General features: G+C 37.5%; 1 protein-coding gene across 1 annotated transcript in view; it reads right to left on the bottom strand.

Annotated features, from left to right (window-relative positions):
* Nucleotides 1–25,343, bottom strand: part of CNTNAP2 (contactin associated protein 2) — a 1,518,236-nt gene that overhangs the window by 785,667 nt on the left and 707,226 nt on the right. Inside the window, exons 5-8 of the mRNA XM_081038748.1 lie at nucleotides 20,433–20,636; nucleotides 16,668–16,852; nucleotides 9,021–9,164; nucleotides 5,670–5,934 (exon numbers count right to left, since the gene is read on the bottom strand). Coding sequence (XP_080894874.1) covers nucleotides 5,670–5,934; nucleotides 9,021–9,164; nucleotides 16,668–16,852; nucleotides 20,433–20,636 — 798 coding nt within the window. The remainder of the gene's footprint in view (nucleotides 1–5,669; nucleotides 5,935–9,020; nucleotides 9,165–16,667; nucleotides 16,853–20,432; nucleotides 20,637–25,343) is intronic.

The raw sequence follows: 25,343 nt of genomic DNA, 5'->3' as shown, positions 1-25,343 counted from the left end.
AGTTATTTCCTGACACAATGTTACCAAAGGTAAATACTTTCTAAGCAGTATTATGTGGCTCCCCTAGAATTTTCTTAAGAGCTTTTATGAGCAAAGGAAAGACACTAAGACTCATATGTGGCAAACATCTCGGCAGGTATCAGGGGAGGTCATTCTTTAGGCCGCTCTCAAGGCAATTTCAGAGGTTCCCAGGTAGCTTTCTAGAACCTGCAGGACCCCTGGCCCAAGGAGGCTCATCTCCACAACAGATTACACTGAAGCAACAGATAGCCCAATCTTCACACATGGGAGAACTCACATTGCTTAAACACCATCAAAGAAAAAAGAAAGGGAGGTGACAGTGCATTGTGCTATGTCTGAAATCCCAGGTCCAGTTCATTCCCCGGGCTAATTCTCATCATGTGATTAACAGGGGAATGGAGGTCGGGGGAAGTTTCTGATCCCATGACTTCGTGTTTTTCTGATTACGAAGGCAGCCAACCTCTGACTGCTCTAGGCCAACACCACGCATTTTTCATTTTGTTAATGATGTAAAGTAATATTATACGCTCAATGGCCAAAGTAGCTAATGTTGATGGGATGGTTAATTTTGTGTCAACTCGACTGAGCCACAGGGGGCCCAGAAGTTTGGTTAAACGTTATTCTGGGGGTGTGTGTGTGAGGGTGCTTCTGGATGAGATGAACATTTGAATCAGTGAATTGAATAAAACATGTTTGTCTCCCCTGTATGGAGAGGGCTCATCCTATAATAGAACACAAAGGGGAGGAAGATATGATTCCCTCTCTCTGCCTGTCCTTGGAGCCCCGACCGCTCTTCTTTTGCCTTTAGACTCCACCTAACACACCAGTTCTTCGTTCTCCAACCTACGGGCTTTCAGACCAGATCTCACACCATCGACTCTCCTGGATCTCCATCTGCCAAATGCAGATCTTGTCTCCATAACTGTGTGAGTCCAATCCTTGCAGCAAATCTCTTTCTCTCTCTATACACATCCTATCGTTCTATTTCTCTGGAGACCCCTAATACAGTTGACTTATTATCTCTCTGCTATATAGACCTGCATTGCTTCAATGTACCACTTACTCATCTATCAGTTAGAGAAGTTGCAGCCCTTAAACCATCTGAAAGATGCAGATGACAGGCACCTCCGTAAATCTAACCTGCTCCTGTGCCCTCCCTTTGTTTGTTTTCGCCACATCTTCAACTACATCCATATGAGTTTGGGGTTCCTGAGCTGTGTTCTTAGCCAGGCTGGCATAATTCATTTTTATTTTCATAGTTAGTTTGCAGTAGTGATATCTGATTTCTTTTATTTCTCTTTGGCTAGTTTGTCCGTACAATAAATTGAAGTTTTTGAAACATGATTTGGTCTCTACTGGGAGTCTGTACCTCCATTTTATCTACCTAAGTTTACTAAATTTTATCTTCTCCTTGCGATTCTTAAAAATTATTATACACATATATACACAATCATGTTTTATTCATCTTCCCCGAAAAAGGTATAAGATATTTTAAAAGGCCCAGAAACCTTGTAGAAACTAGAGTGAGGCTAGTATCCTGGAGTGTGATTATAAATTAAAATGTCCCCTTTTCTTCCAAAAGAATAAGTCAATATCTAATATCCCAAAACTTTTCCCCAGCCTCTTTTTTCTTTCACGGTGAAATATAATGCTTCTATTGATGTAAAAACGCACCGGCATTCTCAGAAGTATAATTAAAGGCAGATTTCCACTCAGCTTGCATGATGATAGTATATCCACTTTAGGGATTGAAATATAATAAAAAGTCAGTTAGGTGAAGCCACCCAGAAGTGATACACTGTTCACTCAAATGCTTTCAGTTGGCACCATGTGGCTCTCATAGCAAGACTATTTGTGAATTCGGGAGAATAAAATAAGTGAACTGCGTTGTAGAAATGTCCGAAGTTTCTATTTGTATCTATATATCTATATCCATCTCACGTTAGGCTGTTATTAAACAAGAGGAGATATGCAGCCCAAGCACAAATGCAGACTCCTAATTAAAATGAGAACAGTGCTCTATGAATGGACCTTCCTTAGGCTCTGCTTCCCCTAGGAATCCAGAGCCACGTTTTGTCTTCAGCATCTTAAAATGATGGGTTTCTGAGTTTGCCTTGAATATATTAGACATCTAGAAGTCCCTCAAAAACTAAGGCAGACTAAAAATTAATTTTTAGCTACTGTTTGGTAGAAATGGATGTACATTATTTGGGAATAAAAAGATTTGTAACCATTGATACATCATTAAGAGAGAAAAATAAAATCTGTTCTTTGATCACTAGCAACACTTTTAAGGGAAAATGCCTCTATCTATCAATCCTGAAAAAAAATACGTGTTTCAAATTACGTGGAAGACATAACATTTGTTCAAAATTAGTTAGGTGTACTCTCAAATAGAAGTTCATAGACTCAACCCCCACATTTCTGCATCTGAATATAAAATGGTCCATTTGTTATATAAATGTCATTAAGGCAATTATGCTGGAGCTGATGTTTTAAGAATAAACTTTTAAAAAATCGATTATATATTGTATATGCTTCTAATTAAGTAGGAAAACTAGAATTTTTAAATTGATATAGCTTACTCTTGCAATTTCCACTCATGATATTGTTAAGCATTACACTTTTACAGACTATCATCTTACCCTTAATTATTGTACAGTTACCTTTTTTGTTGTTGTTGTCTAACAGTAATAAATGGCTTATTGGAGTAAATTTGGAAATTAGGGAAAATGTGTTAAGAAGTTAGTCATATATTGATAACCCACCAATTAGTCCCCTGAGAAGAATAAGCCATAATCCCATAACACACCTAAGTGGAATTCAAGGTTTACCCAGGAAATTGTACTAAAAAAAAAACACAAAAAACAGAAATAAGGCCACAGGTAGATTTTCTTTGGAGATAGAAATACACAGATAATAGTTGCTATATTTGCTGAGTGCAGTTTTCTGACATACTGTGGGTGCTGAAAAGTCATTCTAAAATTGAAGCAGTGTCTCCATAAACAAAACAAGGAGGTCTGAATACCTCAGCTTAGCAAACAGTTGATTTAGGAGCAGGGCAGACTCTGAATGATTTTTCTGAAAGGCTTCGTTTACCTGGATAAAAATTGATTTTTTTTTTCAATAGGTAAGAAAGGTCATTAATAGAATTAACTTTCCTTCCACTGTATAAATGCAGAATCACATTTTTTGACCTTATTAATGTGGGCAGATCACAACTTTAGAGTATTATTCTAAACATCTATTTGTGATTTAGTGGCATAAAATTGAGGTGTTTTGCAATAGAAACCTCATTTCAAATGATGGGTAGGTTTTTGTTTTGTTTTGTTTTGTTTTTTTCTTCCAGCGATACATCAAACAGTAATTCATGTGTAATTTTTTCTTACTACTATTATAATATTATAAATCTGTTCCTGAAAGATACTTTCAGTTTTACAATACGGAGTGTTGGAGTAAATGACTCCAGGCCAGTAGAACTTTAAAAAATTCCAAGTTTTCAAATGAGGAGATAAAACTGTAGGTCAGTGTTTTCCAAACTTATGCGTCCTGACTTGGTTTTAGGTCATACAATCATTTAGTGGGCCATAGCTATTTGTTTAGTGGAAAAGGAAAATAAAAGAAAAGATCAAAATAATCAGAGAGCATCGAAAGTAGCAAGGTAAGTTTTATTTCATGAAACTTCGTTTCAGTAGGTATTGGGTGTGATAGAAACTGTTTTCATAGTGTTTTGATCAAAATCATTTGAACCTGGATGACATTATGCTAGATGAAATAAGCCAGCTATAGAAAGCTAAGAACTCTTATGATCTCACATGCAGAATCTGAATAAGTCAAATTCACAGAATCTGAGAGCGGGGCGGTGGGGGTTGTCAGGGTTAGGGGTAGGAGAAATAGGGAGATGCTGATCAAAGGGTACAAACTTTCAGTTATGACCAGAAAAAGTTCTGGGGAATCTAATGTGTAGTATGATGATTACAGTTAATAATACTGTGATTGTATACGTGAAATTTGCTGAGAGAAGATCTTAAGGGTCCTCATCACACACACATATAAAAGTAACTAGATAAGATGATAAATGGATTAATTAACTTGATTGTGGTAATTGTTTCAATGTACACGTATATTAAATGATATAGTTTTAAAAAATCACATTCTACAACCTAAATATATGTAATTTTAATTTGTTAATCATGCCTCAAAAAAAGCTGGAAAACAATTTTAAAAACCCCAAATCATTTTAAAAGCACAGTTCTAGGTCTACCTTCTCTAGGGTTCTGAATATAAAAGTTAAAATAAAAATTATTGTCACAGTGAACGATGTTATCCATTCAATCTTTTTTGTACCTGCTTTTTTTCCCCTTGTACCACTATTCCACATTAAAGGTAATGCATTTACCTTTATGTAAAATATGTATCCACCAGTCAGTAATGGTTATTCAATATAGAAATAAATATAGTGAAATGATTTATAAAAGTTGATATTGTGACCTCCTTCAGCAAGAGGTGGTCTGTTAGTGAGCACCAGTTCAAAAGGCCACTGTATTGATCTTGACAAACATTCCTCGAGCACTTCCTCTGTTACAGGCGCTGTTCTATGTGCCAGAGATAGAATAGGCCTGGCCTCTGCCCTCAGAGAGCTGACAGCATAGAGGGGACATGAGAAGGACGCATGTAACACAACGTGTTAGAAACGGTGCACACGATGTCACGAGTGTACCGGGATGTTTAGAAATCAGAGCCCACCGTCTGCCATTAAGCACTTTCACGAACTTCCTCTCTCAGTATTTTGTTCATCTAGACAAGGTACTCCTCAAATATCAGTTTCCTCTCTGTCCTCTGAGTTATCCCTTACAAAATAAAAACCACCATTGCAAGGACCACCTAGAGAATTTTGGTGAAAATTTTACTATCAGTCCCATACCATGCCTAATTTTTGTTTAGAACACCCCTCTTTGCAATTTCCGCCTTCTTTGTACCATATTACTCAAGGAATATCACAAGATTGCTCAGTTGGTTCAGAAAACAACAATGCCACTTAAGCCTCAGTTTATCATACTGCTCTGATGTCAAGTTTAAAAATGACCCGACTTAGCTAGGTCAGTCTTCCCTAGTTGATGTATACATCTTGTGCTCACCCTTGTTTTTTGCCTTTTTCCCCTGACAATTTGCATATATTTAGCAAGATCACTTTAAAGATTTTTTATTCAGGTGCTCTGCATATACCTTTACAATTGTAATTAAATTAATACTACCCTATTACTACCAGAAAAAGATATTTGAATGTCTATGAAGTCAAAAGATACCGGACGCTACTATGTTAGTAAAGTAAACATTCTTTGTTTTTAAACATAAAATATTCGCTTAGAGGAATATCAGTGTCTCTATCAGACAAGAACACGCATTGATAAGAAACAGACGATCAGCCTCTACCAAATTTCCTGCTTGCCCAGCCCTCATCTTTGCACAAAGGTCCCAAGTTTCCATTATCCGTCAGCACTCAGAGCAACCAAGAAAGAATCTCAAAAGTCTGGATTGAACCATAACCAGCAGCCTGTCATGCAAACAGAGCAAACAAAGCAAACACAACTCTCTGTGAGAACCATATTAGCAGGGTCGGGAGCAAACATCACACAGAGTCCACTGACCTGAGGAAATATCTATTTGGCTCATCTTGGTCTGCGAGATGTTGATGTGGGCGCTGACTTTGCTTTCGGTGAGGTCAATCTCCACGGTGCCCAGATTGTCTGCAAAGGGACTGAAAAGCAGGAGGCCACTGGGGTTCCAAGTCCTGAACTGGAAACTGACCGCAAACAGGTCTTGGTTGAGCCGCCCCGGCACCTCCAGGTAACTGGTAGCGTTGAAAAAAACCGGCACCGTGTAGGGCTCCACGCATGAGAAACTCAAGTTTCCCTGGAAAACAGAAGGGCGTTCTTTGAGGACAATGCGGGATACAATCCGCATCCGTGTAAGTCAGCTGGAAGAGCTCCAGTTCCAAACACGTGTTCCAAACGGAGCGTTGGCTTTATACCAAACCCTCACATGCAGTGTGGCGTGGATGCAGGGGCTCGATACCTTGGCACGGATCTACCTGGAGTGTATACTTATCAAGGTGCAGACGTCAGCCACCGAGTCAAGGGATGTAACAAGCTCCATCCAGCCAGCGGACAGACGGACAGCCAATGTGATGGGCTGAGCGGAAGATGGGCTGTGCATCTCTGTGAGTCTGAGTGTGGACCACGGGACTTTCTGAAGACTGAGCAGCTGCTGCTCCCCAGGGAGGACGTGCCAGCCAGGGAGGACGAGCCCCTGCCTCCTTCTGGAGGGCCTATTCAAACATCTGTTAACATGCTGCTCTGGTCTCAGTGGAAACTGTGGCCATTTGGTTGCTATTTATTAAACTGGTATTATGGGCAAATAATCTGGGGTTTTACCACCAGATCTATTAATATGTACACATATGTGCGTGTAGTGCATATATAAACTATTTAGCATAAGCATAATTGTGATTATTTCAGATTATTTTGTTATTCAAGTCAAAAATCCCATTTAAATTCTCAAGAACTATGCTTACACCATAATGCATTAATGATTATGGAAGCAGTGACATGAATGTACAAAAGGAAAACAAAATTTGCAAAATTACTGCTTCTCTTTCATAGTCCCTCTATTTGCTACTAAGATATTTGATGTACCATTTAGATACACTGAATTTTATATTTCACGATATGTAAAATTTTATCATTCCTTTTAAAGATCTGAAAATTCACATTTGCTTCCAACTTCTTTTATCCCACCATAATATAATATTTGGAGGAGTATAATTTCATGATATTGTCAACTGGTCTTTCCATTATTTTTTCTTTACATATCACCACATAGCTATATTCCTAGATGAACAGTTCTTCCATTTCAGCATATTCACCATTAAATTTAAGGCAGGCTCTCTCTGAATTAATATTCAAATTAAATTTTCGCTGTACCTTCACAGATGATTACTTTTAAATGCATACTTTTACTGATGAAAAGAACTGTCTATCCATAGTAATTGAGATGTTCTAACTGACCACATACTTGTGTTGTGGGGATTGTCTCCAGGCAAAATTAAAGGTCTTTTCTGACTCACAGAGCTGACTCTGGAGTCACTGCATGATGAGGGAATGGGGGTGTCCACGGAGAGGGTACAGCATGACAGCTGAGTCAGTTTCACTGACATATCAGGACCTGACATCTTTGAAAGCGAATTTCCTACATAAATATTTACTTTTGTAGAGTTATTTGATAAACATCCTATTTGTTTCTGTGCTGCCTAACATTTTAATATGTGTATGTGTTTACTTAAAAGTTTATTCTATGCCTGTTCATTCCGTTTTAACCAATATAAGTGATTTACGCTTTACTCAGTCTCTTTGCTATTCAAGTTAAAATAATATTTATAACTACAATATATTTCACAGTTACAGTTGATTTTGGAATGAGTCTCAACAGTGAAATTCTTTTTAGTTTTGGGTACCTAATGGACACATGTAAGGACCCACTGAGAGATTCGGGCAGAAACAGCACTTTATCTCTTCTGAAAAGTGCAAATCAGGGAAAGAGTATGGTGACGATTTGGATGCTCTACGTTTCCCTCTTAAGCAACAATTTCTGAGAAAACAAAAGGAGCCTGGTGCCTTTTTATACAAAGCTTAAAACAGCACTGTTCTAGATAAGAAGTAACCCAGCATGGAAGGAGGCTGTGACTCTGGGAGTCACATATTATGAATGCATAACCTGTCTGCCACTCATATTCAGTTACCTTGGAACATAATTCTTCCAGGTGAAATCTCAGTTTTCTCATCCATAACATGTTTATGATAATATCTCTCTCGTAGTATTGTTCTCAGGTTGTCATCAATGTAATAAGCCTAGCTGAGTGCCTGTTGCCTATAAATGGACCTATTCCTATTTTTCTCTATAGTCAATATGCTTGATGAGATAGCTTTATCAAACTTAGGATACATGCATTATAACTTTTAAGAAAAATAATTATTAAAGAAAAAATTTACATTCAATTGTTTTATCGTCTCATACCCAACTCTGAATTCTGTTTTCTCATGAGGGGATTTCTATTTCTTTCATCATTGTATGGAAACCCTAGGGTCATATGGGGGCAAGGAGAGCACAGAGCCTTCCTTCGTGGTATTACCTACTTCCAGTGGCTCTCAGATATATGGGTCTCTGCAATCCAGACTCTCCCACACAACAAGCTGGGGCTACAGGAGACCCTGTTCTTGCAGACCACAGGGAACATGCACGCTGGATTTTCAAGTTCATGTCCTTCAGCAATCTTAAGCAGTGTCATGGGGAGGAAGGTGTGCTACAGCGTTCCTTGACTTTGGCTCTCCTTGAAAGAATTTAAGCTGGAAACTGCTCATCTCAATGTCAGAAGACCACCGTGAGCTTCCTCGTCACAGCTTTCACTATCCCACAGTAATCGATCATTATTTAATTGCATACTATTTAGTACGTTGAGAGCCTTGACAAAAAAAAAAAAAGTGCCTTTATTTATATACCTGGATGAATTAGGTTCAGAAACATGGGAGTGGATATAATAACGTTCCTGGTTTTAACACCATAAAAGTCCTGAATTAAATCACAAACAAGAGGTGGAGAGCCATATATGATGAGACATTTGGAAACATGATGCTGCCAATCTAAGGGCTATAGAACTGTGGGGATAAAGTCCATCACGGTGTATGCCTGTTCCTCTGGTATCGGGAACCCAGAAACACAGGGGCTAAAATTCTGTGCCCCATCAGAAGAGAACGCACTACCTATTTCAGGCTAATTGAACTGAAAAATCAGAGTATATCCAGGATCTACACAGGTAGTAATTGTAAAGTCAGGTTTACACTGTTAAGCCCAGCAGAGCATGATGAAAAAGGCTATAATGGTGTTATCATTCAACAGTACAGAAAAAACAAAGTTCTCTGCTCTGTCTTTGAACCAACACGTACCACATTTGAGGGCTCCAACTTCTTCCTTCTCGCGAGATCTGTTATGTTGATACCATTGTAGTTAATGCTTTCCATACAGCCCTTGAAGTTTTTCCGACTGCTGGAACTCGGCTTACCCGAGAAAGGTATGCCTCCAAAGGTTATCTTTGAGGAAAAAGATTAAATATAAACATTCACACTGCATTCGACTTGGAAAAAAAAAAAGAGGAAAAACAACATTCACAATACATTACACAAGATCATCAATATAGCCAAGGTCAATTGGCTTCATTTCAATCAATATATAAACACATTTTTCTGTCTCCAAAATCTGTTGTATATTAAATTACATTGTTATCTGAAGGGCATAATAGTATCATTAATTATGACAATTAGATTATAACTGCAACAAGAAAATAGCAACAATCCCTTGTGTTTTTGCTACCCAAAAGGCATTTCATATATTTTCCTGATGTTTTAAAAGATTTTATACAGCAAACACAGTTTATTAAGTAATATTAAAAATACATTTTTACATTGATCATTCAAAGACATGCTATCAATTGATGCTTTTAGTCCTCACGAGATAATGAGCACTCATATATTAGTGGATAAAACTGCAGCCAAAGGCAAAGAATGTGTTTACTCTACATAGACTTATTGTTGTCTAATGACCATTAAAGTAAATCATTCGTTAGACTTAGGGTGAATATAGAAAATCATTCAAAAAGTCTCACTGTATCGATTAGGGACATCTTAGACCTTGGAGTCTGTAATTTGAGAAGTACAAGCTTACAGATATTATAGGTCATTGAAATCCTAAGGAATAAAATGAATGCCCCTTTCTGTGTTTCTCTAGCTACCATCACCTATAAAAAGAGAGTACATATTTTCCCATACATCTTTAGTCAAATGACAGTACTATAATATCATTTCTATGTAATACAAAATTATACTTATTTATGTATTGCCAATAATGACATCTGTTGCTAATCATTAATTAGTAGTAAATGAATCTACCAATCATAGTTGCAATACCAAGGTACATAATCTAGATGTTATATGTATCTTAATTATCATTCAGTGTTACCATGATTGACTTTTCTTACAAAGTTTTGAAAATGAAGCAACAATTGGAACAATCAACATAGTTAAAATGGCCATATTAACCAAAGCAATACACAGATTTAATGCAATCCCCATCAAAATTCCAATGGCACTTTTTAAAGAAATAGAACAAAAAAGCATCAGATTAGTTTGGAACCACGAAACCCCAAATAGCCAAAGCAATCTTAAGAAAAAAGAACAATGCTGGAGGTATCACACTCCCTGACTTTAGCTTGTACTACAGGGCAACAATAATCGAAAGAGCATGGTATTGACAGAAAAACAGACACATAGACCTATGGAATAGAATTGAGAACCCAGAAATAAACCCCCATAAATATGAATAGATAATTTTTGACAAAAAAGCAAAAAACATACAATGGTGAAAAGACAGCCTCTTCAATAAATGGTGCTGGCAGAATTGGAAAGCCATGTGCAAAAGAATGAAACTGGACTGCTTATCTGTCACCATGGACCAAAATTAATTCAAAATGGATCAAAGACTTAAGCATAAGACCTGACACAATAAACTGCATAGAAGAAAACATAGGTATGAAACTTATGGACCTTGGGTTCAAAGAACATTTTATGAATTTGACTCCAAAGGCAATGGAAATAAAAGCTAAAATAAATGAATGGGACTATATCAAACTTAAAAGCTCCTGCACAGCGAAAGAAACCATCGACAAAATGAAGAGGCAACCACCTGAATAGGAGAAGATTTTTGCAAACAGTACCTCCGATAAGGGGCTAATATCCAAAATATACAAGGAACTCATGAAACTCAACAACAAAAAAACTAACAACCCAATAGAAAAATGGGCAGAGGACCTGAAGAGACATTTCTCCAAAGAGGACATACAAATGGCAAATAGACATATGAAAAAAATGCTCAACATTACTAATCATCAAAGAAATGCAAATACAAACCACAATGAGATATCATCTCACCCCAGTTAGAATGGCTATCATCAACAAGACAAACAGTAACAAGTGTTGGAGAGGCTGTGGAGAAAAATGAACCCTCATACACTGTTGGTGGGAATGCAGACTGGTGCAGCTGCTATGGAAGGCAGCGTGAAAGTTCCTCAAAAAATTACGAATAGAATTACCGTATGACCCAGCAATCCAACTCCTGGGTATCTACCCAAAGAATTTGAAATCATTTATATATAAAGACACGTGTGCTCCAATATGCATTGCAGCTTTATTTACGGTGGCCAAGACATGGAAAAAACCAAAATGTCCTTCGATAGATGAATGGATAAAGAAGTTGTGGTATATATACACCATGGAATACTATTCGGCGTTAAGGAAAGATGACATAGGAACATTTGTGACAACATGGATGGATCTTGAAAGTATAATTCTAAGTGAAATAAGTCAGACTAAAAAGCAGAGAACCCTATGATTTCACTGATATGTGGTATATAAACCAAAAACAACAAAAGAACAAGACAAACAAATAAGAAACAAAAACTCATAGACACAGACAATTGCTTAGTGGTTACAGGAGGGTAAGGGGGTTAGGGGGAGGGAGATGAGGGTAAGGGGGGTCAAATATATGGTGATGGAAGGAGAACTGACTCTGGGTGGTGAACACACAATGGGATTTATAGATGATGTAATACAGAATTGTACACCTGAAATCTATGTACCTTTACTAACAATTGTCACCCCAATTAACTTTAATTTTAAAAAAAGAAAGTTTGAAATGTCAAGATTTTATATTTGATACATAAGGTAGAGATCTTTGTGTTCCAGGAAGCCATTAGAAAATCATGTTTTATTATTTAGTGTCATGGCATTTTAAAAGCTTAATTCGTTTTAGGGATAAAAAGTACAACTAATGATGATTTATGAGATCATAAGAAAATACCTCACTTAAAATAAAAAAAAAATAATAATAATGATTAGATGTATATCATTTACCATAAAGTTTACAAATGGGAAGAAAAGAGGAAAACTGCAAATATTTAAAAAAAAAGGAATTAGGAAACTACAAAAGGAATAATAGAGAGTAATCAAAACAATAGAATTATTGAAAAAATATATTCAACTGGCACTGAAGTGAACTTATTAGTTAGATATAGGTGTACCCAATACCAAAGGTAAGAATTATTGATACATAAATGGAATGCGGTGTTTCCTATCCATAATTTATTTTATCAGTTTCTTCCCAGGTGATAGTGATAAAATCTTCCATGCTTAATGACGTGAAGAGTCACATTTCGAATAATATTACTAAATACTAGTTTTAAAGTGTTGGTTTATTCCTTCTCTGTGTGCATAGTTTCTTTATTTGGAGACTTTCTTTGTCCTTTGGGAAGATAATTCAAACACTCCTTAAGTTCCTCTGCTTTCAGCAACCCTCAGGTTGGTCCTACCTTCCAGGAGGGGCCCTGGTGAGATGTCACAGGCTCGGTTCACCAGATTCCTTACCACTAAGAGATGTGGGTTCAAATCCCAATTCCTAATGTTAACTAAACATATGAGATTGAGTTGTCTTTTCTTCTTTCTGGTTACATATTCTCCTCAGTAAAATAAAGGGGCTGGACCACAGAACACTTTCTGATATTGCAACTATTCTGATAGTAAGAAAACGTTGCAGTTCTTATATTAATAATCGGATATTCATATGACTGCCTTTCTAATCATACTGTTGTTGAATGACAACCTTGCTTGATTCTGAAAAATCACTGCATTACCCATTTTGTTAGCTACCAAGAGCTTACAAAGTGTGGTAGATAGAGACGGCTAGAGATCTCTTAAGTGTCCTTTCTTCCCATCTTCTTTAGAGGGGAAAATGCTTTTCGGCTGTGCACACTGTTCCCCAGCCAATATATGGCATTTACCAACCTCTCTGAAGCAAGTTTTGGTCTCAGCAAATGTCAGTGAAAGAGCTGTGTGTGGCTCCAAGAACAGTAATTAAAGGAGGTAGGAGCCACAACCTTTTCTCTCTCTCTTCCTTCCCATTGACTGGACTGTAAGATGGAATGAGAGGAGCCCTCTGAGAGTGATTTGCAGGGTGGGTTGGTGGGGGGTGGAGTAGCAGCAAGAGAAAAGCAGGCAGGAGTCCTGATGACCAGAATGCTGCCCTTCTAGCCCAGGGCTACCTGCCTAGGGCCTCCTTTTATAGAAAAAAGAATAATCAAGTGTTTGTTATATGCAGTATAATTAACTGTAATTGGCAAGGGCGGCAATTTCTATTACTTCCTGTTGCCTCCTCACATTCTCATGTAACTCTATAAGAAATGTGCTACTATGTACAAATGTGTCATTGTCCAGAAGGGGGATAAGATGTGTCCACTGTCACACAACCAGCAAGGGGCAAAAAGAGATGCGAATGCAGGCTTGTCACTCCAGGGTGAGGTCCTCAGATCGATTCTCTCCAACATCCTAACCAGTTTCTCTCTGAAAACCTAGGCAGGTTCTGCAGTGAACAAAGGGAGCCATTCCAGTACTTTCTAAGCAGAGCTGTATTGCAGAGACAAGGGAGGGCATGGCATCCACGTGGGTGAGCCCTGGAATGTAGCTGACGAGGAGAGAGCCAGGCCACGCTCCTATCTGCCATCCTGCCCCACAGGTACACTGGCTGAGAAGACGACGAATGAAGCCATATACCTCTGTATGGCCCGGCACACTTCTCAAGCCACCTTGTAGCCAGCAGCCAGACTGCAAATGGTGACTGGCTCTCTTTGTGGTGTACACGGGCTACAGAGGTGAGTGAGGTGAACTCTTCAACTTAAGCCGGTCTTCCACAAAATGTCCCCCCATCCAGTTACGTCACAGGAGCAAACTTGTTTTCTGTGGTTTCCTTCATGAAGCACAGCGATAGGAATGCTGGCTGGTGTTATTTAATTTACCCCTAGGGGCGGCACGCCGAATCCTCGTCACACTGGCTCATGAGAACTGCCTGTTTTACACACTCATTGTTAAAAATTAAAATAGAGGAGCTTTCATTGAAACCAATTATATTAAACAAAAACATTCATAACTACTCAGAAGTCATCTCTACATTTTACTATCATGCATGCTTTCAAAGTTATTGACGTTTATTGTGTCTATATGATGGAACTACTGCATAATGGTGTGGTAGAATAAACATATTTGGTCTTTGTCCCCAGTTCCCAGCACAGAGCTCCTAAAATCCTTGGGATTTGCTGAATGATGGGAGTGTTTTTGTTACTCATAACATGCCCTGTTTTAGGCTTCCAGTCTAGCTACTGAATGGAGGAGTCAAGGAGATACATGCAAAAACACTGAGACTGACTCTACTATAGTCCTGAATGTTCTTTAAACAACTAGCAAAGAGAGTCCCTTTTTATTAAGATAAACACGCGGGCATGCAAATGTAGCCTAACCATTTTCTGAAGTGCATGCCGATAACTGCAGTATCTAAGAGGAGAGTAATCAGCTGTAGCTCTACAAACAGAAATAAGTTGAGTCTATCCTGCTTCTTCCTTAGTAAATTTAAATTTCTTCCTGGCGTTTCTCTCTCACATAAAATGTCCCAGGCTGTTTAGTCTACAGATGAGGTTCTCAAACATGATATTGTATATAAATGGGCTTCAGTGTCCCAAAATTGTTGACTCTGTATGGAAAGAGTTGTGTGAGCGTGAATACTTATTTAGATTTCATCACAAACTCTATACGGTCTATGACCCCCAATTTTTAACTCTGTTTTTTGAAAACTGGAATTATGTTTGCCCGTTGCTAATGGTCAAGGATTTCCAACCTCTTCTTCGATACTTCAAAGTTTATTGATGGAAAATGAATAATTCATCTTTAAGTTCTCTCATAAAGAAGGAGATAAGTCACAGAAGCCAAGAATCATACTATTTAATGTAGAGAAGATAAAAGTTTCTGGAATTTTCTTTCCCTTTCAACAATCACTTTTGTTTAAAAGAGATTTTGTTTTTGGAGGTGCAATTATTTCCTGATACCCTTTTTCTTTCAATGTTAATAAAGTCTCTATATCAGGGTTTATATAGTCTATTCTATTCTAAATTCCTATTTAGGAATATATGTAATATATTCATATCACAGAATATTTAGAAACTATTTAAACATACAAAGAAAATAGAAAACACCATTTTAAGTCCTGACTTTTTCTCTTATTTTTATGGCAAGTATATTCCACATTCTTTAAAAATGTATACAGGTACCGATAATATACATACATGTGTATGTACAGATGTGCGATTTCAGAACTGAGATGGCACTGAGAACTCAAAGGGGTGCCACAGCCGACTTTATATTGAAAAGGAAACAATGCAATACTTGATATCTTCTGGACACTTGTTAAACACTGGCTGAGGTAGTTCACCATTCTGACATCAGCTACATTGCTTTGGATGATGTCCTGTCTTTGGGAAAAACGGTGTCATATGCAAGTAAGAGTGGGACAGGAAATAAGGATGGCAGTGTCAAATCTGATTCCAAAATCTGAGAAGTTGTTCAGTGAAGGTGCACTCATCCCGTTCCTAGAGATTTATTAATTTAAGAATGAAATAAAGCTATATTTTAAAATTTTATTTTATGTGTTTTTTTTTTTTGCAAATAGCTATCAAGTTGTGAGGGCCTAAGTATTTACTAGGTTGTTTGGTTCTAACTATTACAGAACGGTCTGGGACAGGTGTGGAAAATTAATAAGACACCAGGGGTTCCATGAATTAATAAGAACGTTTGGAAATCTCTAACTAAATAATATTTCATCCTGTTTATTTTACTGCTATGCTCTTCTTGTCCATTGAGTGCCATCTCTTTTCTCTTAGTGTATGTTACCCTGTGATAAATCTCTTCTTATAGAACTCTTATTTCTACATGATTGACATTTGTGATAAGCATTTTAAGGTTGACTTTCTCCCCATATAATTTATTTTAAAAACCTGATATGACTAGTAGTATATTATGAAAAAAAATATATTTTTACTGGACCAATATGATCATTGATTATTTTTTAATTTTTGATCATTTGGAAGGTAAAACAAACAAACAAAAAAAAACATTGTTATTTATGGACAGTTTCTTTAAGATATTCTATATTTTCTTTTATGAAAATTTTACCTGAGAAGATAGAACTTGTCAAAAGAACTATCTACAGTCATGAATTTGTACATTGCTTAATATAAATCAGAACTCAGGATTTCTTATTCAGTATTTTGTAATAAATAGTAGGTAATCCTTTGGATATAATACACTGTAGCTTATCAAGAAGAACAGATCCTTTATATGACAACTAACTACCAATGGAAAGATTACAACTTCAATGTCCTCTGGGCTCATTCAACGGTCCTGATAACATGACAGACGGTCCTACTCTCAAACGGTTACGTTGGTACCAAGATTTTAAAAATATGTCAAGTGTTGATGATTCAAAGTTTAGACGTGAGTAAGATGACACATATTAATAAATCCCGCTTTGCAGTGGTACATGCGTTTCTTTGGAGAAGAAAATGACAACGGTGTAGCATAATTCACGACAGCACGACTCCAGCACTGGGAGGAGACCAGGCAGCCGCCCGACATCCATCACCACGGCCACGGCCGCAGGCTCACCTCATAATCCAGGTCCAGGTAGTCGAACTCGCCATTGGTGCGGAAGTGCTGGGTGCTCCTGTCCAGCGTGAGGTTGATGCCCCGGCCCTGGCGCTCGATGGCCACAGAGTGCCAATGATGATCGTCCAGCAGGCTGCCTGTCGTCACAGACGTGTGGCCATAGATGGGACCCAGCTGGTTGCTTCCTGTGTCGGGAGAGTGGGAAAGAGACAAGGCGGTGGCACCTGGGTTCCGAGCCGCAGCTGCCCTTGTATGGACAACACTACAACGGGCGCTCTGTCTGTAGAAGTTGCCATGGGAAAACCCGCGTGTCACTCCCCTTAAAAACAGTGTCATGTTCAACGTACATAAAAGCTAGGCAAGATACTGCCAATGTTATCAAAGAGAAAGTCTGAAGAACTGTCACAACCTAAGGAGACATAACAATTACATGTAACGTGGAATCTTGTGGATGGGATCCTGGAACAGAAAAAAAGGCAAGAGGTAATAACTAAGAAAATCTTAATAAAGTATGGACTTTGGGGGAAAAAAAAATTAAAAAAAAGATAGTCAAGATGAAAAAACGCCTGCTCCCTGAAAAATAACAAGCTTTATTAAAGAAACGGGTAGGCTCCTTAAAAAATCCGTGCCCCTGGGCACTGGAGCCAGAGGGTTCTGACGCGGGCACCACCACCACTGCTTACTCTACCATCCTGAGCAAATTAACAACTTCTCTGAGCCTGTTTCTTCACATGTATAAAGAGGGCAAAAAACAGTACCTGCTTTACAAGGCTGCTGTGGGGACTGAATTATTTAGTACATGCAAAGAGCTTACACTGCCTGAAATACAGTAAACATTCATTAAATGTCACCTGTTAGCAATCTTTTATTATTGCTGTTGGTGTTATTATTTTTCGTCAAGAAAATACAGCATGACAATTTTCGTTTTCTGACTCCAAATGCCATAATCTTAAGCATAATGTAATATTTAATGGCACGGAAATTTTACTCAAGTTATACTTCAAAATAAAAACCTGTAAAAATATAGATGCAGCATTCATTAATCTAGTTTTGAAATAAGCTCTCCATAGGAATAAGACTATAAGTAAGGGTGAAAGGCTGGAGGAATCCAGAACGTTTACTAAGGTCATCTCTGATGCTGTTTACATATTTTATACCATTTTATATTGTGTCTAATGAAGGATTGCTTTTTATGGTCAGACAAAACTAAATGCGATAAAATATAATACCGTTTCAGAAGAAATAGCATAAGAGAAATAAGAAAAACACATGATTGACTGAATAATTAAATTATTTTCTTTTTCTTCACATTGAAGATATCTATACTGACATTTTCTATGGATTTCCTACATCACATGTGCTTCTCTTGTGGTGACGAAATCAAATGCTGATGTGTGATCAGGATTGTGTATGTAAATCGGGGAGAGGGGAAAGAAAAGAAAAAAATAAATCTAAGTTAAAGGTTACACTCAGTTTTATTTAGACTAAAAGATTAAGCAGCAGCTAGATATGCCTACTATCTAAATAATGGAATCAAAGAGCAACAGCTGATGAGAGGTTATTTCCAGGGCTGTTACAAATTCTAGTCAGTCAATAAAACTTGAGAAGTAAAGTGCTTGCCAGTGAAATGGTAATGATCTTTTTTTGAGAGGTCACATGATCACTTACTTGTTTCAGAATAGTAATGTAACGTCACACCTTTGTAAAGCAAGTGACTTTGGAAAGGCAACCCTATTTATGTTTCACTTTATTTTTAAAAGAAGAAAGGTTTGAAAAAATAAACTTTTTTAGATAGAATCCCAAAGCTCTGAGTGTGTGTGTGTTTGTGTGTGTATTTTTAAAAAGAACTTACATTTTATTTTCTAGTTTCCTCACCCCAATCCTCCTCCTTACCTTCTAGTGAACCTCATTTCAAAAATTATTTAGGCCTGTTTTTCTTTAAGGTTACACATAAATACATGTGCAATATTAAGTGGAAAATATTCTGAAGAATTAATATGTAAAATATTAATTGCTCTTTTCCACCACTAAAAAAAGTGTGGTCTATTTCCTCCCAGACTTTGTTTTCTCATATTACGTACATATTACTCTCCACTGGGAGTAAATCAATAGGAGCTTCTATGTCGCCACACAGTAACCTCCCTTCTGGTTTTGTATGTGACGTTTTAGGTGAATTCAAAACAGTGGCCTCCTCTTTCCTTTCCTTCCTCTCTCTGACATAACGTATTCTTTTTTCCCTATTGTCCACGTCTCCTCATCTCCATTTAGCACCTTCTCCTGTCAATCTCATACACGAGACTCCCTAAGAGAAATCTCAACTAAAATGCACCCTGTCCAAACAGATCTCCTTAGTTCCTCTATTAGAGGAAACTAACAATCCTGTATTAGGAGAAACCACCGAGAAAACAGAGCTTTCTCTAGTTTTGAAAATGGCATGATGTCCAGTGCAGCTCAAGTCCTATCCTAGGAATTATGCTTTATTCTCTTCCCTTCTTACTAAATACCCAATTCATTATAAACTGTGCTGAAGTTACCACTTACAAGCATCTCCAGAGTGGACCTATTTTTCTGAATCTGCACTGACAACCACCTTCTGCATCTCCAGAGTGGACCCATTCTTCTGAATCTGCACTGACAACCACCTTCTGCAAGCCGGTGCCAGCTCTCATGTGGGCTCTGGAGAAATACACTTGTGACTCTCACGCTGGTGGAAGCAGCATCTTCTCTTACAGAAGCCTCAGCAAACTTTGAAAAGTAAGCAGGATGCCATATAGTTTAAAGCCTACCAACAGCTTCCCATTCTCAAAAACAACAGCTTCACCACACCCTACGGGATCCTCGAAGATCTGAACAAATGACTAACTTTCAGATTTCATCTGCTGATCAGTTCCTCACGACATCTGTCCACACCAGCTTCCTTTCTGTTCCTTGAGCATTCCCGGGCTTTGTCTGGAGCGATGCCTTCCTTTGAAATGCTCTTCTCCCAGATACTTCCATGGTACAGACCTCAGCTTGAACCACTTCTCCTTGGGAAGGACTTTCCTCCACACACATTCTAACATTGATCCCTCTTGCTTCTGCACTATTAATTTATTTAACTGATTTCATACTAAAATTTACCCTTGAACGACACGCGTTTGAACTGTGGGGGTCCACTTATATGCACTATTTTTTTCCCCAATAAATGCAGCTAGTTCTTCATATCTGTGGACTCAACCAACCATGGATCGAAAACGAATTTTTGCTTTCCTGACTCAGATTCCGTTCCTTGGATAGAAAACAGTATTTTCGATTCATGGTTGATTAAACTTGCAGACACCAAGAGCCAATGGCAGAGTCCAAAGTTATACATGGATTTTTGACTATGGAAATGGGGGTTTACTGCCTCTAAGCTCCATGTTGTTCAAGATTCCACTGCACTTACCATTATTTGAAGTCATTCTCTTCCTGCAGTTGTTTTAAAATAATAATATAAAATATAAGGTTGGACTTCTTCACTATATCATAAGCTTCATGAACTCCAGGGCCTTCTCTCGTTTTCACTAATGTTCCCAGGTGCTAGTATACACCTTGCATGACTCAGGTGATTAATAAATGTTTTCTGAATGAATAAGTATATCAATATATACCAACCACCACGGACTAAAACTAAATTGATAACAATGTGAGCATTTTTATAATTTGCATTTTAAGGATTAAACATTAGCATTTCATTAATGGGAATACTGGCAAATGGAAAGCATGATGTCAAAAGTCAGAACATACCTAGGTTTAAACTGAAGACCAGCTGGGCTTTTTTCAGTTCCAAAGTGATGTAATCCCCTTGCTGTCCTTCTCCGTGCAAGATCACCCCTTCACTTTCAGTGGTTTTAAATTTCAAGGCAATGACATCTTTCAGTGTTTTCATCTTCTTGTTTCTGAATCTATATGGTAATACAACATGGCCGTCAAAGTTGATAACAGCGGCCCCTAAAATAAGAAATAAATAATGTTGTAGTTCAGTTACTGTAGGTTGTCATCCAGTGTGTCACCCACTTCCGACCAGTGTCTACACAGAATAAATGAGCAATGAGTTTTTTTTTTTCCCCCTGAGAAATCTGAAGTCCTGGGTTCTCTTCTATTTCTTCTTTTGGTTCATTTGCGTGTCCTGAAGTGAATTATATGGGAAGTAGTCATAAAGAATGATCATAGAAATCTCTATAAACATAAAATTTTACTTCAATTATGACACTAACAACATCAATTCCATCAATGATTTATATACTTCAAAATTAACTTGGGAGTTTAGACTTTACTTGAAAAAAATAAAATTCTTAATCCCTGAGGTATTATGAGACTTTAACGTTTTCCTTTTAAGAACCAATACTTACAGTTTTTAAATATACACTTTACCCACAAATCAGTTTTTCTTTGATAGAAAAATAAAAGCGCTGGGAATGCAGGGACTGATGGCATACTCATTTTCTAATGGTGCTTCTATTCTACGACATGTTGAGTGACCTTTATGACAGTGCTTAGAATTTACAGCTAATTGAACTTTGAGAAGGTTCATTCTATTTGCTCCTGGGCCTCACGTCCGAACTCCTTTGTTAGCTCCTTGCCTTTAGAACAAGAATTGGGCTACTCATGGTTTTGGCTACACTGAATAAAGATATCATCACCCATAAATGAGTTGAAGGAACACATATCCATTCTATACTGTGACTATATCATTTGATTTCAGGGAATATCACTGAAGCCATAAAATTATATAAACGTTTTAGAAGTATGAACAATTTTGTCACCATCCTCAGAATCAGGCGATGGTGGGATGCATTTCATAACTACTTCTTATTCACACCAGAATGGAAAATGAGATGGTCTTATGTATGATGCCCTATTGGTTAGGGGGTTTCCGATCCACGGAATGGCTGGAAGATGAATTGTAATCAGCTTTGAGCCAGCTACGATTTGTACTCAGATCAAGTTTTGAGTACAAACAGAAGCTTAGTTATCATAATTAAACCTTTGTCCTTAAAAGTATTTTTTACAACTCCGTTTCTTTTAGCTTTTAATCTGAAATCACACAAGACGTAGTCAAACAGGAGAGCTCTAATGACTCTGGAATTACAAGACTGGATGAAACCTGCCTCTCAGTTTGGGGCAAGGTGCTGCCAACGAGCTGCACAGGGAGATAGTGGAGCAAAATAATAGTAGGTTGAAAGCCTGTCAGAGAAACCATTTCTCGTTTCCTGTCCTAGTGCTCTGGCACTTGCAGACTCCAGTCACCACGTGGAATACTTTGGTTCTCCTGGAACAAGAGAATGCAACCCGATCCTTGCTTCAGCTGAGGCCCAGAACTTTGACAACTACATCTGCTCTTTTCTGTGCATGACTCGCCCTTATAAGGTTTGCTCTTATCTAATTCTATAAAACGACTACCATGAACACACTTAGTGTAAACATGATTTAAAAGTCAATCTAAGCTCTTCCTACAAATTATTGATAGATTTCGAATCCTTTCCAAACACTGACCCCATTATCTCAAATATTCATGTTTTTAAACAATAGTTTAGAGAATTAGCGGATTCTAAAAAGTTCAGAAAAAACATAATAAGTTTCAAGTTTAAATTTTACTAGCGGTTCTTTACTGTCCATAAAAAGACTTTCATAATCAACAGAATTCTGTTCTCTGAGACTCACAGAGGTTTATTTTACTATGGGGAAAAAAATCAGCCATTGAATTTTGGTTTCTGCTAACACTGCAAAACCAATTAGACTTTAGTTTAATCAACTATACTATCACAGCTGAATTTCAAGTGCACTAGCTTTATCATCTGTGATGAGAGATAAAAGAGAGAAAAAGTGGAATCTGATTATCAGATTCCAGGTTGAATTTATAATCCAGCAGTTGGTAGAAATTACTTTTTGTCTTAAAGAGTGCATAAATGAAAAGTCAGAAGAAAGGAATAAATTCTGAACTCTAGACAGTATGCATAAATTTGCAGTCAATTTCATATCAGTGATAGTTGAATAACAGACACACCATTGTTTTACACACCTTCAACAGTATATATTAATTGACATAAAATACTCCCCATTCATCTCTCAGGAGGTAAATGTTCCCGGAGCTCAGATCAAAAGAATTCATTCCTCCTACATCTTCACCTAAATCAAAATCCACCTTCAGTTTTAGGTATAGAATAGTGACTTAAGGCAAATGTTGATTTCTTCCTTCCTTACATTTAGAACAAAGGAAAAAGTGACAGAAAGTTTATTTCTTTAGACAGTTCTAGGCTATTAACAAAAACATGCAGACCAAGCCTCATCTGACAAATGGCCAGTGGTCAATGGTCAGTTGAGAAACACGGCGAAATGCTTTGCAAATGAGATCACTCACATTATGAAATCAAAGGCGTTCTTCCCTGAATGGGTCAAATGCTTGCACAGTACTAACATGTGGTTGTGATCTTAGAGTTGGCCTTGAAATTACAAAATTCCTAGAAATAATCTACGATGTGTCATGTATACATAAAGATATACCATGCACTTTTAAGAGAGTCTGGGATATTCTAAAATCCAGAATTTAGTTCTATTTCCTACAAAATACACTCAAATTTTATTTCACATCTAATAATATGTTGTTTTTATTTTGGGACAAGTGACCATTTTTTTCTCCATTACCCGGATTGCTTATCACTCCCTAGAATTAAGTTTTCTATACAGTGATTAAATATGTATGGTTGAACTGTTTAAGCAATCTGAACAACAATAATGGCTACTTGAAATGTAAATGAAAAATCACAGTGCTTCCACAATTGTGTTTCTAACAGTAACTCAAAGAGCTGGTAATGTGCCCAATTCATCAAATCATCATGGTAGAAAAAACTTTTCTTAAGGGGAGAAAAAAAAAAAAAAGCATTGTTATTTAGTCTACTTCCTGAATTTGGATATTTTGGGGAATCTTTTACCATCTAACAATTTTAATATTTTAAAAATTACCTTTGCTATAGTTATTACTATAAATGTAATGCACGCTTATTGTTGAAAAGAAATTAAATATAGTAATACAGAATATGAATCCCAAACACAAGAGATCATCAATGTTAATGAGTAATAGGGTGTGTATCCTTCTAGATTTTATGCATTTACTTACCTATCTAATGTATGGAATATTCAGTACATTATTGTGTGTGTGTGTGTGTGTGTGTGTGTGTCTGTACAGGACAGACTTTCCCAACAACTTCTACAGAGTTTCCTCGACAATTAGCAGTGTGCACTAGGTGACTAGTAAAGACTGTCATTTCTATTTATCTTACTTCCTGTACTTTCCTAAAGCCAAATGAGTTGGTACAAGTGATTTGCTCTTACTTGGAAGAGACTGGGCCATATGCTTAGTATGTGAGTTTATGCACAGGATGTAGTACGTTACGGCTTCATTTTATTTTCGGGTTGATTTCACATACCTTTGGGTGAATCTTTTACCCCAGTGATAAAGTAGGATTTGTAAAGCTCAGAATTTACACACGTTGTGACATAATGGACTCCCTCCTCTCCGCTAGAATGGTTGGTTCCTGTCTGGTGAAACACTAAACGGTACGCTGCAGCCCAGTCATCAACACACCTCTGTGATGCGGCCACTGAAGGGAATCTGATTCACTGTGAACTCGGGTGTCATCCATTACTTCATGACACCCGCACCCCCACTGAGGCTCAGGTGAGCAGGCTGAATTAATTCATTTCCATACGTGAGCAATGCTCCTACCACTGGTGCTGAGAACGAACCCTGACAGGGCCAAAATAGTTGGAAGCTCCCCAAATTAGAAGTTACAACTTCAATGCCCAGAGGGGACAAGCAGTTCAGACACATCGGTGAGGCTGGCTTGTAAAAACCACTGATCTGTCTTTCACTTTCTCACTTTTCATAAAGATATGGGTCACAGAGGCAAGATTTTCCTTGATTAAAAAATCAACAGTGAAAAGATGCTAAATTCCTGGCTAAGAAACTTGGTCTGAATAGTAGAGAAACATTTGGGATGCATTATGGGTATAAGGGAGGTCGTCTCTACCCACCGGTTGCACACTGAAGCCATGCAGCAAATATGGTGTTATTCAAACACTGGATATTTAAGAAAGGTCAGGAATCCAACATTTTAATGAAATCTCTCTATTTTTAAATCTCCCTATTTTTAAATGTTGAGCAGCTGCTTTTGTACTTTGTATTAGGCCGAGGCTGCTACCCAGTGCCCCATAGATATGTTTTATTTATATATGAATCTCTTTAAACTTGGATATTGTCAGAATATAAGACTAAATGGATAATGTCTGAGAAATTCAATTTATTTTCCATGATATCATTTAATTGTGAATGACTGCAATATGTATCAGCAAGGAATTTTATTTCTCAACAGGCAAATTCTTTAGAAACAAGTTAATTAGTGCTAAATGAATAGAGACTGGATGGTTAAAAACCAGCAAAAAAGTTTTAATAGCATCATATGATCCAAAGATATACCACTCCATGCCACCATAAACATACACTAAACATGGGAAAGAAGGAGGGTAGGAGGGTGGGAGGGAGGGATGAAGGAAAGAAAACACCATAAATCTGAGCTGCAATCACTAAGATGTTGGATATAAGATCTTCTAAAAAAGGAAATACCCAAAGGGGGCCAAAAATATATATATACATTTTAA

Source organism: Rhinolophus hipposideros, assembly GCF_964194185.1.
Source record: "Rhinolophus hipposideros genome assembly, chromosome: 25".
Classification (NCBI taxonomy): Eukaryota; Metazoa; Chordata; class Mammalia; order Chiroptera; family Rhinolophidae; genus Rhinolophus; species Rhinolophus hipposideros.
Note: the sequence above shows the minus strand (reverse complement) of the source record. Positions and strands in the feature narration are given on the sequence as shown.